The sequence below is a fragment of the Plecotus auritus genome (genome assembly GCF_963455305.1).
Source record: "Plecotus auritus genome assembly, chromosome: 1".
NCBI classification, from domain to species: Eukaryota; Metazoa; Chordata; class Mammalia; order Chiroptera; family Vespertilionidae; genus Plecotus; species Plecotus auritus.
Window position 1 is genome coordinate 94,230,988 of NC_137770.1, and position 18,703 is coordinate 94,249,690.

Here is an 18,703-nt window from a genome sequence, read left to right on the forward strand (position 1 = left end):
CAGTTGGTATTTTGATAGGGATTGCATTGAATCTATAGATTGCTTTTGATAGTATGGACATTTTAATGATGTGACATAAAAAAATTAATAGTGTTAATTCTTCCTATCCATGAGCACAGTATAGGCTTCCATTTATTTGTATCTCTTCAATTTCTTTCTCCAATGTCATATAATTTTCCAAATACAGATCTTTTACCTCTTTGGATAATTTTATTGCCACACATTTTATACTTTTTGATGCAATTGTAAATAGGATTGTTTTCTTAATTTATCCTTCTGATAGGTCATTATTGGTGTATAAAATGCAACTGATTTCCCTATATTAATTTTGTATCCTGCTACTTTACTGAATTCATTTATTGGTTCTGATAGATTTTTTATAGATTCTTTAGGGTTCTCTGTATACTGTAGTATCATGTTATCTGCAATTAATTACACTTTTAATTCTTCCTTTTGAATTTGGATGCCTTTTATTTCTATTTCTTGTCTGATCGCTGTGGCTAGGACTTCCAATACTGTATTGAATAAAAGTGGTAAAAGTGAGCATCCTTGCCCTGTTCCTGATCTTAAAGAAATAGCTTTCAGTTTTTCACAGTTTTTAGCTGTGGTTTGTCATGTATGGCCTTTATTATGATGAGGTATATTCTCTCTATCCCCACACTGCTGAGAGTTTTTAATATAGAAAGATGCTAGATTTTGTCAAATGCTTTTCTACATAGACACAATCATATGACTTGTATCCTTTATTTCATTTATGTGTTGTATCACATTAATTGATTTGTGTATATTGAATTAACTTTGCATCCCAGGAATAAATTTCACTTGATCATGATGTATTAACCTTTTAATGTGTTGCTGGAATTGGTCTACTAACATTATGTTGAGAATTTCTGCATCTATATTCATCAAGAATATTGGTCTATAATTTTTTTAATGCCCTTTGTCTGATTTTAGAAGCAGGGTAATTCTGGCCTAATAAAATGGGCTTGGGGGCCTTTCCTCCTCCTCCACTTTTTAGACTACTTTGAGGATAGGTGTTAATTCTTTGAATGTTTGGTAAAATTCACCTGTAAAGCCATCTGTTCCAAGAATTTATTTGTTAGGAGTTTATTATTACTTATTCTATTTTTTAGTAGTTATTGGTCTGTTCAGATTTTCTATTTCTTCTTGATTCAGTCTTGTAAGATTGTTTCTAGGACTAATCAATTTTTTTTCAGGTTGTCCAATTAGTTGGCACATAACTGTCCATATATTTTCTTAAAACTCTTTGTATTTCTGTGGTGTCATTTATCACTTCTCCTCTTTCATTTCTGATTGTATTTATTTGGGTTTTCTTTCTCTCTGACTCTCTCTCATTTTTAATTTTTTTTTGGTGAGTCTGGTTTAAAAATCATCAATTTGCTTAGCTTTTCAAAGAACCGGCTCTAGGCTTCATTGATCCTTTGATTAGTCATACATATATGACTCTCATTTGTTTATTTTCAATCTGGTCTTTATTATTTTCTTTCTCACTTTGGGTTTTATTCTTCTTTTTCTAATGGTTCTAGGTGTAATTTTAAATTGTTTATATGGTATTTTTCAGGCTTATTGCTGCCGCTTTTTCAGGCTTATTGCTGCTTACTTGAAGCAACATTCCAAGCCAAGACTGGCAGCCACTTATGCGAGGTGTAGGGCCACCTGGTGGGTGTTACAATGCAAGTTGAGACTGGTCACTTCTTATGTGGGTTTAGAGCCACTAGCAAGAAGTACAGAGAATGCCAAGGCCAGCTGCTGCTTGTCCGAGGTTTGTAGACTTCTGAGAGATTTTAGGAAAGTGCACAACATGAACCTAGGCAGGTCTCTTATGTGGAAAAGCCACCAGAAGAGGTTTGGGCTGGACACATTAATTGGGTGTGGCAGGGCCTCAGGGAATCGCCAGGCAGGATAAAGGGTGTTAGCCAGGTTAATGGGCAGCACAGATTTGGTGCCTGCCTGCACTGTGCCAGCTGAGTGGGAGGAGGGGTCAGCAAAGGAACAATTGCACCTGCCAGCCACGCTGTCCTTGGAAAGAGCTGCCCTGCCCTCCTGTCCTGGCCCTGGAGCTAGTCAATTTAGTTCCTCCCTGTATGTTGCTGGCACTTTTCAGGCTGATGCCCCTGGCTGGAGCTAGAGTGAGTGAGTTTGTGAGCGAGTGAGTCTATGCTCAGGACCTTTACTAGTAAGTGGTCCTTTAAGAGGGCTCCTAGGTCTCCCGCTGCCCTCTGTCTCACTCATATGTAATCCCTGCTGGTTTTTTTATAGCCAGATGTTAAGGGGACTCTTCTTCCCTGCACTGGAGTCTTGGGTGTGGGGCTGGGAACCCTCACTCTTTAGGAGGGGACCTGTGTAGCCGAGATATCCCTCCCAACTCTTAATCACCACACCGTGGGCGTGGGACCAACATGTTTCACAAATCCACCTGTCTTGGTGTCACTTCTTTGTGTCTTTAGTTATGCGACTTCTCTTTGGGCAGTCTTTAGGTAATTCTGAATGATGGTTTTTCTGCAATTTAGTTGTAATTTGTATGCGTCCATGGGAGGAGGTAAACACAACTTTTACTCACTTCACCATCTTGACTGGAAGTCTGAGCTCCTCTATCCCTTATCTTCACTTTTATTCAGGAGATAACATTGAGCACCATGGAGAGAGGAGGCTGAGGGAAGGCGGACTGGCAGTCCCCTGGGCTAAGGATGCTTTGCCATTGGACTCTTGGGCCAAAAGAAGGCATAAAGTAGGTTTACTAAACTGGAAAATAAACCAGACACAGGTTTAGTGAGAAAAGTAGTAAACCGATAGTTAGCCAGTGTGTGTACAGCCCTGCTTCTACCATTAAACACCTGGGTAAACTTGAACAAGCCTTGTAACTTCTCAGAACCATAAAGTTTCCACCTATTAAATAGGGGATATTAATGGATGTTTTTGACAGTGTCTTCTTGCTCTAAAATTGTACTAGGTAAAAAACAGCATGAGAAGTGTTGAAAGTGATAGATGAATATGGGATGTGATGATGATGATGTAAAATTAGGATGATCATACCAGTTTAAAAGATTGCTATGATGATCAAAGGAAAGAGTGAAAAGTGCTTGTATATAGTGGTAGGTAGCTATGAAGATGGTTATTGTTATAGTTGAGGCTCTAAGCATGCATCTCTTCTGCTGCACCCCTTCCGACTAAAGTAATGTCCCAAAGTGACCACACAAAGCCTCAGAACTCATCAAAGTTACGCGGGAACATACATGTCTGTGTTTCATCCATTCTTAGCCTCCAAAGAGCAACAACAACAGCAGGCATTCCTGTACTGCTGATTTCGCACAAAGTGACTTTCTGTGCATGGTTTCATTGGATTTTCAAAATTGGGCTTTGAGGCAGGTAAAGAAAGCTTTGTTTTTTCCCCAGCGTGGGAGCACCACTCCACGGGTGCCAGGCAGGGCCTGAGAGCTGGGGAAAAAACAAAGCTTTCCATGTAGCGTGTTCCCCAGAGTCCTGCAGAGCAGCAATACTGCTGCCTTTCAGAATAGGAAACGGAAGCCCAGAGAAGTTAAATGAGTTGTTTAAGGTCACACAGCAGAGGAGAAAAATAGTCTGATTTTCAAGTCAGGTTATGACCGCAAGTATTTTGTGCTTTCTCCTACACGAGGTCGCACTGTGTGACCTTGGCTACAATACATACATAAAAACGGTGATAGGGTCAAATTCTCAGTGCCAGCCTTTCTATCTAATATAGGCTCTGGGGTCTCTTGACCTCAGGATCCTATGAGATCATTGGAGGAGAACGTCCTCACTGGACCATAGTGTGAGCTGGCACAGTGTGGCGCAGTCCTGTTCTAGATGTGCTGTTCTCAGGATATTATTTTGTGGAAAGGAAATGCCTGCACATCCAAGCAAACCAGGCCGTGGAGCCAGCCACCTACCCCTCCTCTCCATAAGACCGGCTTACATGAATATTCAGCAACCAGGACCCTAAAATTCGACTGTATCTCCCACCTGTGTTGTCATCTTATCACAATCCATGGTCTGTGCCAAAAGCTACATTTCAGTATTAGAGAAAGGCTCGGAGTTTGAGAAAAGTGACAGAAATATTTATTAAAGTGGTGCACTTGGACTCCATGCAAAATGAAAAAGAGACTCCCTCATATCCACTAATCCCCAAACAAAATAACCATCAAGAAATATTAAAACACACATTTTATTAGTTTCATTTAATTTCCTAATTGCTCAAAGTCAGCTTACCCATTTACTGCTGTGTGAAATGCTTAGAGGCAAGGCGCACATTAAAGGGATTATTTCCATGTAATCCCTCCCTCCCAGAGGGTAGGAACTGATCACTTATGAATTCTGATTTACTCTCTGTAACAATATCAAATGGAGGAAATAGTTATTGTAAAATGATAGAGTCAGTAGTAGGGTAATACAGTAGGAGAGTGTAATTTAATAGCAGAGAGAAAGTACCTCATTTTCGGTAAAAGTTATGTGAGCCTTTTTCAGGAACAGCTATTCACCAAACTGAATGTAGCCTCCCATTTTTCTGGCTATACCTCTGTTAATTGATAGATGGTGAAGATGTGTAGCCTGTTAAGATTTTAATCAAATAGGGTCTGGGGGTAGATGTGATCATTTTCCTAGGACTTGGAGATCTGGGGCTAGTAATTGCTCTGGGATTTGGCTCTCTGTGACAACCCTCCTTCTCGCAGGAAAGAGTGCAGGCATTCAGGTGGAATTTGGAGGCATGAAGCAAATTACACAGGAAAGGCGATGAGGTAGGAAGGGGTTTTAGGTAAATATCCACCAAGAAACTGTGATACCCTGACCTGGCAGTTCCTGTGGCACATCATAGCTGGCCCGAGACCATGCAACTGCAGAGGGCTGGGAAACCCATTAGTGACCCGGGGAAGAGCTTTTCCTTGTTCTGTTGCTGATACATCTCTCCCTGTCATAGTACCTATAACCCCACTACACTAGTTTAGGAGCATGATTGCTATTCTTGGAAGGAAGGAAGCGCTACAGCATCAGAGGAGTTCAGAGGTAAGGCCAATCCTTAGCAGCAATTTCTGGCCCCTTAGCACCGAAATAGGCAGTTTCTCCATTTCAGGCTGAGCCCCCTCTGATATTTCATATTCATTCTCTACCTTCAGAGTCAGCCTAATACAAAGAGTCTACAAAATAAAACATTTTAAAGCCCTCAAGGAGATTTGTACCATGAATTTTATTAGATTGAAGGCAAAACAAGCTGATACCAGCAGAAAAAACAAAATGGCTGCTGCAGACCCCAGCTGACCTCTTTTGCATGGAAAATTCTCCATATTATTACAGAACTAATGAGTAATATTTAATGAAAACATTATGCCTTTGCATATATTTGTAAGCAGCACTTCTTCCATTTAAATTTACATAGAAATAAGCTGATATGTATAAATACGCATCTTGGGAATCTGTGTGCTTTAAGGGAAACACTCATCCGCTGTCTCTGGCTATTTCTATACAAAGCGCCAACTTCTCAATAGAAAACTGTAGCATTCAGTCAATCATCTGGTTGACACCCAAAATGCGAGCATGTGATGATGTGTGGAGAACACAGCTGAACCTAAGGCAGACTCACCCACATTTCACAGGATGTTTGGGCTTTATGCAAACAACAGTGTATGAGAAAAAACTGTCCTAAACAATTGCTAAATAAATACATGTGGAAAAAAAATCTTTCCATTTCAAGAATCCTTAAGCATTTGAGGATAATGACTTAGAATCACGATTGTTTCTGAGGGCTGTGTATATTTCCTTTTCTGCTCAGAATCTGAATCACAGTGGTCCTGAATATGACATTGAAAGCCTGTGACACCTCTCTTTCCCACTCTTTCTCTTCCCCCTGTAGGTGGAGCTGACAGGCAGCAGCGTCTTTGACTATGTCCACCCCGGGGACCACGTGGAGATGGCAGAGCAGCTGGGCATGAAGCTCCCACCTGGGCGGGGTCTCCTCTCCCAGGGTACCACTGAGGACGGAGCCAGCTCAGCATCTTCCTCCTCCCAGTCAGAGACCCCCGAGCCAGGTGGGAATTGCAATCCCAACGTGTGGGTTGGTGGGCAGGACCTTTGCCAATGATTGCACACAAGTTGCCAGTGTGAAGAGATTATAAATAGGTTTAATGGTATTTAACAATTCCATGCAGCTTTCTGTCCCATGCAGTAATTAAATAAAGAAGAGATTTGAAAATAAGGAGACATTTTAATAAGTATAATCCAGGGATCTGATTTCTGTTGAACAATAAATATAGAAGGCACTAGTGCCTTTAGTTTCATTGTCAAATTATTGGAGGGAAAGGTTCAGATTTGGAGAGCCCTCTTCCTTTTATTGTTACCGTGGCTAAATGTAATGCATTTATTTATTATTCAGCAAAATCTGTAGCAGAGACTTTTTGAATATTAGCTTACAGAGAATTAAAAGTATGAGGGACTTGCAGAAATCTCAATTTCTTTTTTCGTAAGCATCAGAAGGTACTTGAAAGATGTGAACAGATAAATTAGGGCTAAAAAGAAAACAGAAATGGCTACATTTTAAACTGCCTTTCTACCCTCAGTATTTAATTAGATCAATTGTATAGAGGAATGAACAGAGGTGACATTCCTCATTGGGATTCCTTCCAGGACTCTTATAGACTTTGCATTCAGAATGTTCCCATTTTCATTGTGTTGTACTGATGATAATTTAAGTATTAGGGGAAAATCCATTTATAAATTAAACAAAATGACTTGATATCCATCAGTCCCCTAGTTCATCAAGCTGTTCAAACACGGGGAAGATTGGCTGGTCGGCCTGGGTCTTCCGAGAGCGCTGGTAATTAGATCTGCGAAGGATTTATTCTTTGCTGATTGGGGCTTTAAATTAATTGAAGTTCCACATTTGTGGTTTTGTCCTTTTTGTACTTTTTTAGAGGAGATATTTCATATTCTTGTGTGGTGGAGTGCTTGGCCAAGCAGCACTGGTTTAAATGTTAATTTTTCTCATGAGAAGTTTAAGATTTTTAATGAATCAAGGCCTGATTTGAAGTGCAAAGTTTTATTTGCTTGTTTAAGAAATTATTTTTGCACTCTAAAGATGCTTATACTTTATTTGATATGCTGTTTTAAAACAGATTCACAACACAAAAGCATTTTATAGAAATAAAGACAAAAAAAGCTCTAAAAATTACCACTAAAATAACTCTACATACTTCTAAGGAAATGTTGTAATTTGACCTGCTTATGAATAATCACAGCATGTTTGCTCACACAGAAGGGAAAAAACATATTTGTCCTTTTTGGAAAATAATTTAATTCCATCTAGAACCAATCCATGTTTCCTCGTTTAAGTCACCTGCAGCTTGTAGGGCAGTATCTGTACCACAAGTGAGCATCCTTCTTCAGTGAGCTCCACGCCTGAGAAAGAGAGTAGTTAAGACTGCTCTTTATTACTTACAAATGGCAATTTTTTTTTGGGGGGGGGGGTGTAGTCATATATTCTTATGGCATTGCTCACTGACTTTACTGAATAGATGTGTCAGTGAGCTCATTGGAACTGCTTTTTCAGTCACTAGGATGTTCACATCTGGGCAGATGGAGAAGCAGCACATGCACATACATAGTTTTCTATTCCTTCATGTAGACTGGGAGAGGAAAAGCACTCAATGTGTAAGAATTCAAGTTTATCAATCTTCATATGAACTAAAGCCTTAGAAATGTGGACTTTGTTTCCCTGAATCACAAACTCTCGGTTTAAGTAGGATTTTCAACAATCCTTTCATCTGACCTCCAACCTATGAGCAGGCAAAACCAACAGATAACCTCTCACTCTCTGCTGGAACTTGCTCCTGATGGGAAGCTAAGCAACATACTAGGCTACCCACTCCTTTGGGGAGCGGCTCTAATAGAAATTATCCCTAACATGGAGCCAGAGTCTACGTTGATGTAGCTTCTCCTTCTGATCCAAGGTCTACCCTCTGAGACCACATTTCAGATTTACTCCTTCTGCCCAGCATAACCTCTCAAATATATGAAATCACTTACACCAAATGCCCCTTCCTCCTGCCTGCCTTCTTTTCCAGGTCAAACAGCCTGATTCCACAGCCATTATGCATGTTCGTAAGACTCTCTCCACCCTAGTCACCCTTCCCTGGCTGTGCTCCAGTTTGTGGTGACCCTAGAAAAATATGAGTGTAGGAACTAAGTGTGGCCCTCGAGCTGTATTCTGATGAGTACAAAGCAGAGGGACTGTGGCCTTCCTCCGTTCACGCTGCTGTCCTTCTGTTAACACCACCTACGGTGGAACTAGGTCTTCTTAGTAGCCCACTGACACTGCTGATTCACACTGAGCTTGATGTCTCCACAAACACAAACACGTTGAGGGCGACTGTCACTTGGAAAAGACTTTGATCGGGAGGGAAAATATCCATAGCCTGTAAACCAGTTCTGCTAGGATCTCCTAAGCTAGAGTCCAAATCACACTGATTTAAGTTGCATATAGAGCTCGGCTAGACCCGTGCCTTCTCTGCAGCACAGCTGGCAGAAAGCAACTCCAGGTGCACTCTGAGCCCTCAGTCCTCACTGGGCATCTTTTCATTCTGGGTTTTAGAATAGCATGTCCCCCTTAAAGTTGTGTTGTCATTTAACAATTGAGGTGTGATTGAAAATTTACTTGGGTTTCTTCCTCCTGCTTTCTTGAGCCAAGCTAACTAGTAAAATAAAAAACTCTGCTTTCTAAGCACACTCCTTAACAACCTGGGCTCATTAGCGGCGGTCGCGTAAGAAGGTTTCTCTCCCTTGATGGAGAGTGTCTCTCCTGCCATTAGAGAAGGTTAAACGTACTTTGCTTTAAAAGTCTGCAGTGTGGGTTCTTTTCCATCTTTGGCTTGAAAGGGCAATTAGACTGACTGCTCAAATACTGAGAAGCAGGGTGGGGTGCTCCCTTTAGCTGGATATCCTCACTAATGCAGATCATTGCTCCAAGGGAATTACTTTAAAAGTTCATGTCAGGCACTACGTCCCAAAGCTGCTTATGTTTCTTAAAAGCTGGAAGAATTTTAACAAGATTTCCTAATTCCTAATAACACAGAGGAACATTTCTGAAGACTGTTCGTTGCATCATAATCTTTTAAACTCCGGTAAAACACAGATTCTTTTTTAAATAATAGTGTAATGTGGTTGGAAAGGGATATCAATATGTGATGATTATGAAAATTAGGGGACTAGTAGGTAGGAAATTTCTCAGAAGCCCTGATGTGTTCAGTGTAGCATTACTAAATGACTGAAATCTAAACAACATTTGGCATAATAATAAAAGGAAGCAAGTGACTAAACCAGCCTCAGAGGCATGAGACTGTGCCATGATAGGAATTCTTTTTCTTTGAACCGCCAGTCCTTTGATTGTCTTGTCTTCAACCAGCCTCAAGATGATGAGAGGGGAAAAAAATCTGTAGACTGGACAGCAAACCCAGATAAATATTTTATATGGATGCACATTTCTTAATAGTTTATTAACATCTTTCTTTTAGGGAACTCTTAAGGCAGGTGTATGAAAAATAAATAGGTGGCCGTATTGAAAGTTATGGGGTTCCGGCGTGCCTGTCTGGAGCTGTCCCCAGGTTTTGGGGGAGACTGCTGTGTGCAATCCACCAGGCTCCTGCACCCTGAGGAGCACAGAGCCTCCGGGCGTGATGTCTGGATGGGTCGTTCTCTTTCTGTGGATCTGGGTGAACCTTTTCACCACTCTTAATGACTCTGTGATCTTGGGGTTATGAGTGCTACCCTCTTACTAAATTCCAATGCTGTATCTTTTAAACATTTCATAAGCAGAAAAGCGACTCTTTTAAGAAATCCTAGAGCAGTGGTCGGCAAACTCTTTAGTCAACAGAGCCAAATATCAACAGTACAACGATTGAAATTTCTTTTGAGAGCCAAATTTTTTAAACTTAAACTTCTTCTAACGCCACTTCTTCAAAATAGACTCGCCCAGGCCATGGTATTTTGTGGAAGAGCCACACTCAAGAGGCCAAAGAGCCGCATGTGGCTCGCTAGCCACAGTTTGCCGACCACTGTCCTAGAGGAACTTTGTGAAAATCTCCCTATTTTGGCAGCAAAGAGTAATATTCCTTAGGTTAGGTCATAACATTGTTGTGTTTTACGCCTTCCTCCTTACTAAAACAGGTTGGTTTTTTCTCCAGTTATAAAATTAATTCAATTCGTTGTAAAAAATCCAGAGAATACAGGAAAAAAAAAAAAAAAAAAAAGCAACCAACATGACATTACCCCCAAATGACCCCGTGTATGTACTATATGCCCATCCTTCCAGGTTTGTTTCTGCTCCTATACACAGGTACAGTCATGTGGTGGGGTTCCTTTGTTTGCTTAAATATCATAACATACATGCTTCTGGTAGCCTGCGTATTCACTTTCCCTGTCATGTTTCTCACTATAACATAAAATGTCCGCTCTGTCTCCAGTGGTTTGTTTCCCACTAGCTAACAATCAGTTCCCAGCTTCAGGACCACTGTCAGGAGTAATGTGCCTGGGTCTTGCTTTGGAGGGGATTCAGTCAGGGCGAGAGGTTCTTGCAGCTTATTGAATGGGTGCAAGCTCATAGAGGGAGAAATCAATACTGCACCAGGATTTAGACAATTTAGCAAAATGTATGAGACAGTACTTTTGGTGAAGAATAACTACAGCAACACCGTTAACCATTTGTTGTCTAAAAGTAGAGGTTAAGTTCCAAGAAGATCTAGCTTGTTTGATGGGGGAGGGGGGAGTGTGAAGATAATCATTGCAGGAGAATGATCTTTATGCTATTACGCCTACTGTATGTCCTGGATATTTTAAAGGCAAGCAAAATTGAAGCAGTTGAGTACTTGCCTGACTGGAAATAATCTGCCTTTTCTACATATGCCTCTGTGCTATGGTCAATTTGATCAGCTCCTGATTCTACAGGAGCTCTATACTTCTGAAATCATTAGACAATTTTCACAAGTGATATAATTAGAGGAACAGATGAATGTAAAAAACTGTCTGAGGTTCAGATCAATATTTTGTCTCAAAAACTGCTTAGATATGAGATACACTCGTACTTTTATGGGTGAATTATCTACCATTGGATATAGGGTCATTGGGGATGCAGGGTTCTTTTCTTCTTATTATTGGTTCAAGTTTCCTATCAATGAACTGAATTTAGAAGTCAGGCAAAGGGAAACCATCTTTCTAACCCCACATCCAACCCCAGTCCCCAGACAATGTGACTGTATCTACAGCACTTTCTGCTGTACTGCAAATGTCAAACAGAAGGTGTAATGGATTTAATATTAGTGCTGGCCAAGGTGTTGAGGGAGCTGTTAATAATGACACTCCAGTTATTGATCTGAAGCCTTTAAAAATCAAAGAAAAGTGAGAGATCTCCTGCTGGGGAAAGGCACACAGTGACTGGTTTTTATTGCCAATATATTTCTGCATGTAGAGTGGCAACTTTTTGGAATTATGTTATCACCATTAATCTCTGCGAGATTTTTGGAGTCATTATATGGTAAGATAATATCATGGAGACTGTTCCGCATGCTAATGCTAAGAGATCAGGCCAAGTTCTTTCAGATATAAATAGTGTGGTAACTATGACATTCAAATTGGCAAATGGAAGGTTTATTAGCACTTGATTTATTCTCGATGACAATGTTGGATCCACTGGAAGTGTAAAATACAAACTGTATAGTCACTAGGACAGCTCACCACTGTTGTCTTTTAAAAACTCTGATTATAAGCCATAGTGACTCACTTCAGATGGAAATGAATTTTGTTCTTGCAATTAGTGTACCTTTTCAGGAAACCGGTGATTCTTCAATCTGAGTGGCAGTTTGTATGCGATGAAATTCCTGCTTTCCAGAGTCCCCAACAAATAAATGAAATTAAAATGTATAATTTATGTTGAATGTTTATCAAACTGTAAACACACATTGAATTCTTTTCCATATTCATATAATATCAGCAAAGATAAATCCATCAGATAATGTACCACGGTTACCTCTCATGAATTGAGTAGGAAATGCCTCTGTCCTGCAGCTGTAGCAAGGGTCCAGATACGTGCACCATCCCCACACTGGCTGCCTCCTGGGAACCCCAGGTGCACATGGATGTGTCACATATCATCGTCAGAAAGAGCCTAGCAAAAACTAATATTTTCATAACCCAAAGGGATCATTGGTTCAGCATAAAAACTCACTTTTTATCCAAAACTTAGAAAAATTATTTCTTTTCCTTAGCTATATCATTGTTATTTTAAAATGAAATAGAAAAGGCCTTTCACCCCTCAATGAAAATGACATATATGCTCCAAAAATAAGCCAGTACCATTACAAGGACATCCTGGCCACATTTAAAATGCTTCTTTGGTCTCAAAAAAAGCTAACTGATGCAGTGCCATTTTTTCATGCAGAAAGTAGTCTATTCTTAAATGTCACCTTTATTCCCAGCTAAGCTAAAGAAGATCACCTGGAACTTCCCCAGAAGGGAATAAATATTTCCCCACGCTCTCTCCTGGTGTGCAAGGCCTAGGCACGCTTGTCACCTTTTCTTGTGTATGCTCACGCTTTTTAGTGTGCTTGTCTATGTACAATGAGAACATTTGCAAGCAAGCAACCTTGTACTTTTAGGACCTTGTCCAAGGGAAGTAAAGAAAAGTAAGGTAAAATCTCTTTCGTCCCACAAGGCTCTGCTGGCCCAGTGCCTGAGCTCCGCCCTTCCAGGCCAGTTCCCAGAATCCACAGCGGCATCCTTTGAGACGCAACAGGCTGACCTGTGAGAATCTGTGTTGATGACTCATGTAGCTACAGAAAGGCAGCCTCCCTCTTATTAACAGAGAAGATGTTGGAGATCAGCATAGTTCTGTATGACATTCTAAAACGTTTTCTTCCAAAATTTAGAACACAGTGGTTGTGACTCGAAAAAGTGCAGCTTTTATATAAATTAATACAGTGGTATTTACAGGGTAGCAAATGGTTTGTCCAATAATAGAAGCACAGGCCTCTTACCAGAATACACAATAGGTTCACTCAGTTTATATGTAGCATTTTTTCCTAAACCTATTGAAGGTTTAGAAAATCAATTTTTTAAACCCATTATTTTTAAGTTGTTTTATATAGCTTTTCAGGTCATAATTTTGACTTTTCTTTACCTGTGGTGATAAGGGGTTCATTTTCAGAGTTTCTAAAATGAAACCCAAGACAAATTGTTAATGGATTGGCCTGTTCTTTCCAATTTAAAAAAAAAAAATGTGGTGGTCTTTGTCATTGGATAATTAAAAATTGTAGTTTCTACTTTTGTAACTTTTGTCTTGAACAAAGCACGAGTTATTTGCTTTTAATACATAGCACTGCAAAGAAATTTCATCCCTGTCTAGCATTCTGAATTCTTCTGCACTTAAGAGCAGTCTGGCGAAGGATCGGTTACCTGGCATTGACTGAGCTTTGCAGGGTGCACAGATCAGAAGAGGCAGAACTGGCTGGAAACCATTTCCACCCCTAGTGAGCAATTTACTCATGATTGCTTGGGGAAAATGCTGGAAATATTGCTTCTGTGTAAAGTTTGCAACTTCCAGTTGTCAACTCTTTGCCAAGCAGTTTTATCCTGAGTATAACTTTAGCAGCAAAGTGTACTCAGGCCACTGTGATAATGGTTGGCATTCATATCCAGCTTGATGTATGCAAAGCACAGAAACTGCTAATCACAGAAGTTAATTCACACCCTGTCCCTCTGAGGCAGGTCAGTGTGTTATCCTTACTTTACAGATGAGGGGAAAGTGATGGAAATTCAAAGTGGCTTGCCCCAAACACAGGTTAGTTTATCAGCCAAGATTAGAGTTAAGGGTAAAAAATTAGGGACAGAGTAGATGGGAAGCCTAGGAACTAGATGGAGAAAGGAGATAGGACCCTGGTAGGAATCAAACCAGAGGAATTTTCTCCAAGGGGCTTCTGAAGTCCAGAGAGAACGCTACTAACCCTGTCTGTGTGTATTTCATTGGGCTAAAACATCTTTTTAAAAAATACAGTCTCTCACTTAGGACTAAAACTATGTAATCCATTCCTCTGCCTTCCTCCCTCCATTGAAACTCCAGTGGCATCTGAATTAATTATGGGCAGAATTCAGCCCTGAGTCCCTTGGTCCCATTGGGTGCATGCCTCCTCCACAGGAGCACAGCCAGATTGTCTCTGCACTTGCTCTCTGCTCCACCTTGGCCAGTGCTGGGCCAGGCTCCCTGAAGCTTCTCTGGGCACCTCCTTTCAAAACCAGTCCCCCAAGGCAGGCATGAGATGGAGAAAAAGCAAGAAGAGTAGGGCGTCCAGCAGGGGGTGTCATATCCTCCTGGAGGCATCTGCTCATGAAATACAATTGGGTTTCTTGGGACCCATGGGAAACATCAGACAACTACTGTTAGTTGACAAAGCAGCCAGAGAGGGAGAACTTGTATCTTCTCTCTAATTGTTATTAACCAAAGTGAATTTTCTCTCAAAATCCAGGCCCACCTGATAAGAGGGAGTGTCTGTGATTCAGTAACCATTGAGTACATGTCTGCCATGTGCCAGGCATTATAAGGAGCACTGAGGAAACAGAGATGAAGCTCCTGCCTTCAGGAGCTGACCATCATGTGAGGGAGAGAGTGTGTTAATACAATGCAGCCGTGTGATGACCAGGGTGCTCTGGTGTACGAGGAGGGTAGGTTATATTACTATCTGCTGCTCTTAGCAGCCTTGCCAGACTAGCTCAGGTTTGAAACTGCAACCCTGAAATTAACAGCCCAGGAACATTGCTGCTTTGGAAGCAAATTGCCTTGACATACCCAGACATACGTGAACCATGACTGTCAGGGACTTAGAAGTACATTGTCAAGGGTTTTATGAGTTTGTTTGTTTGGCCTTAAAAATGCCTGCTGTATGATAGGTTCTCAGGAATATTACTTCCTCTGACTATTGATCTCCCTGGCTGTAAAGAAGGGTTGGAAGGGGAGGTGGCCCATACTGCGTCCTTTCATTAATGCTAGGCTGACTTTACTGACTGAAATTCAGAAAATGCTAGCTTTGGAAACTATTCTGACTCAAAGCTTTTTCTACTCAAGGTAGGACTTTTTGCAAATACTCTAATTAACATTAATGATAATATTAATAGTTTTTATTATGTTTTACCTATATGTTCTAATTATAATAATAGTTACGTTTTAAGTAATTTATTTCTCAAAATGACCCTATATCAAAATTAGAGATGGTAAAAGGCTAACACCACACTAATGCAGACTGTGGCCCTAGGACAGGGGTGGGCAAACTTTTTGACTTGAGGACCACAATGGGTTCTTAAACTGGACCGGAGGGCCAGCACAAAAGCATGGATGGAGTGTTTGTGTGAACTAATATAAATTCAAAGTAAAGGAGCGGAGGGGAGACCAAGAGAACTGGATAGAACAGCCAGATCCGGCCGCAGGCCGTAGTTTGCCCAAGGCTGCCCTAGGATCTGTTTTGTTTTAAGGACTTCGCTAGGTGCTTACAGAGAACACAAGGGGTAAAAGCTGTAACACCTGCCCTTAGAAAACTGATCATCATCAGGTTTATACACAGTCAACAACCAGAGGGAAAAAGAAGAGTGATCGTGCTACTTTCTCACTTGAGGCATAAAAAAAGGCAATTAGGGTAAGAAGTCAGGGAAAGGCTCAATTATCGTGGGTGGCTTTGATGAGGGTTGACTTGCATGCCCTGCATGGAAACCAGCCTAAAAGGTAGAGATGATCACCCAGAGACCCATCCCAGTAGCACTGGGGAGGCAGGAAGGAGCCCTGTCTTCCTCACTGAAGCAAAGGTGCATGGAGCCAGATCTTGGAGGAGCAGGACTGCCAGGGAAAAGCACCTGAGATTCATATGATAAGTTCTTTATTTTTTTTATATTTTAAAAAAAATATATTTTATTGATTTTTTACAGAGAGGAAGGGAGAGAGATAGAGAGTCAGAAACATCGATGAGAGAGAAACATCGATCAGCTGCCTCCTGCATACCTCCTACTGGGGATGTGCCCGCAACCAAGGTACATGCCCTTGACCGGAATCGAACCTGGGACCTTTCAGTCCACAGGCTGACGCTCTATCCACTGAGCCAAACCGGTTTTGGCCGTATGATAAGTTCTTAGTACAACTCATTTAAACAGAGCAGTGACCCAATAAAAACATTATTTGATCACTTGTAAATACAGGAATAAATTTTGAATTTGGAAGGATCCTCCCTTGGGGAGGGTGATACTGTACAACTACCTATGGACTCCTGAATGCCTTAGACAACCGAGCTACTAATATTCACTGCTTGGTCACCAAGTGTCAGGCATTCTGCTAAGTCCATTATATGTGTTGCCTCTTTCATTTCTCACAAAATACTATAAAGAAGGCACCATTATTTTTCCCAATTTACAGATGAAGCAACTAAAAAAAAAAAAAAAAAAAAAAAAAAAGGACAGTTTTTTAAAAGAAAACTTAGAAAAATCATACAGGTGGAGAGCTTTGAATTTGAACCCAAGCAGGCTGGCACCAGAGTTTCCATCCTTAACCTTTCCACCATGCTGCTTCTCAATAGCCATCTAACCTCCACCTGAGACCACCAGCTGGGGGCACTCTCCATCCTTCCTAAGCAGCTCTGTTAGAATAGTCTTTCTGAGGTTACGCTGATTCCTATCCACAAGTATCTTATGTTCACTGAACTTAATACCTGATCCTTTATTTTTGCAAGAATGTGCAGGATGTGTTGAGTAGAGTTGACTGGAAGCAAATGAAACCATTCCAAAGGCCATTTCTTTAATTCAGAAGCGAGTGAGTAGACCTGAAGAAAAATTATTAAGAGGCCTTGAAAAAGAGAGAAATGATGACTTGAAACTAAGGTGATAGAAAAGGGTAGAAATCTACCTCATGGTCATTTGTTAGCCAGGAGCTAATTATGCAAGCCTCAAGCTTCCACATAATTAGGATTGATGATACCATCTGTCTACTTTTACTTTTTTATCAATTGGTAATAAAATCTGGAAAATTTTGGAAATTACATATGCTATTGATCATAAGATAGAAAGATGTAAATTCCCTAGGATTCAAAGTTTCCCCTCTCTATGGTTTATTAAAGTATATCCTGTGTCTTTGGTAAAATATCAGTCTGCTTGTCAATGCCTCTCACTTGTCCGGGGATATCCTCTTCAAATAAAAACACCAGTTAGAGCAATGGTAAAACTGATGACATCACAAAGAATTAAAACTCTCCTCTCCTGTGTCCGGCCATCTCCTTATTAAACAGAGAGAGGGTTGGAAGATTGGGTAGAACACTTCTGTAAAAGCAAGAAAGATGCCCAGATGCCCTGGCCATAGGACCTAAATAAATAAATAAATTAAGAAACTCATTTCCCATAGGCCACCAAGCAGTCATGAGATGTTAATGACTTTTAGTCACTGCCAACCTGGACAAAATTCAAGCCAATGACCTATGGGTGACTGGCTCTATATGTCCCATTACCAATCCCCTGAGCCATCTAGTCGCCCCTGACAAGGTATTTTATCATACCCAGCACAGTGCAGCACAATAATCCAAATTCCTCTACCATCAAAATACCTTCTTCTACTATCAAAATGAAAGAGTACTTTGAAGAGGGGCCGAAGACCTCGGTCCTCAATATGAGAGCAATGGCAATTAAAAAAAAAAAAAAAACTTTTGGAAGAAGTTCCACATGGGTATATAGACACACATATACATAGCATTGAGTGATTTTTAAAAATTCCAATATTTTTCATCATGTTTATTTCACGGCACATTTGATTCTGCCTCTGGATATTTAGTAAACTGACATATCTTGAAGTTCCATTAAAAAAGTCATTAGTTTTAGTTTAACATTTGTATAAAGCTGATTCGTTAAACCCATGGTGCTTTCTTTCCTAGCTTGTTTTTAAATGTCATAAATAAATGACTTAAATGTCCCACAAGACAAATGTTCTTTAATCATCTAATGCACTCATTTATCCTAAGCCTTAACCTTAGTCCTAAATTAAGTCTGTTGCAAAAACATAACTTCATCTACAAACACCCATCAATCCTACATGCTTTTGATAAGCACATTTTAAAAACATAAACAATCAGACAGTTGTCAATCTGGGTGAAGCCTAGCCCCATTTAAGAGCTGTTTGCCAGGAGCCATGTTTCATGCCCACGCCACCAATAGAATTTTAAGAGAACGGCTGGTATTCAGGCCTTTGCTGAGAGTTCGTATTGTGAAACGGGAGTGGGGATACGGCTTACCAGAGCATAAAATGAAACAAAGACAAAACAAAAGATAAGCCTTATTCCACATCTGATACATTCTGTTTTGTTTGTTTGGGGAAACTACTAGAACTTTGACCATGTTGTAAATGCATTAACATTTCATGATCACATATTTAGTAAATCGCATGCCATGCCTTTGATTAATTTTCATTTGTTCATGGTCCTAAAACTCTGTCAAAGAAATCGGGCTGCTCAGAGCTTCTACATGAGTAATGATCACCGAAAGGTTTGGTGCAAGGAGAAATGAAGTGAACGTTTAATGGAATAAACACTTGACTAAATTGGGTACTTAATACCTCATAACTAAGAATTGACATAGTTTGCTGAAATCTTATCTTTGACAGATTCTATGCCTAATT

At 40.4% G+C, this 18,703-nt stretch overlaps 1 protein-coding gene across 17 annotated transcripts in view; it reads left to right on the forward strand.

The window, feature by feature from the left end:
• The window catches only part of NPAS3 (neuronal PAS domain protein 3), a 914,130-nt gene that overhangs the window by 778,971 nt on the left and 116,456 nt on the right, over positions 1-18,703 (forward strand). For all 17 annotated transcript variants that reach the window (XM_080673292.1, XM_080673302.1, XM_080673301.1 and 14 more), the window contains one exon: positions 5,885-6,059. In XM_080673292.1, coding sequence (XP_080529418.1) covers positions 5,885-6,059 — 175 coding nt within the window. The remainder of the gene's footprint in view (positions 1-5,884; positions 6,060-18,703) is intronic.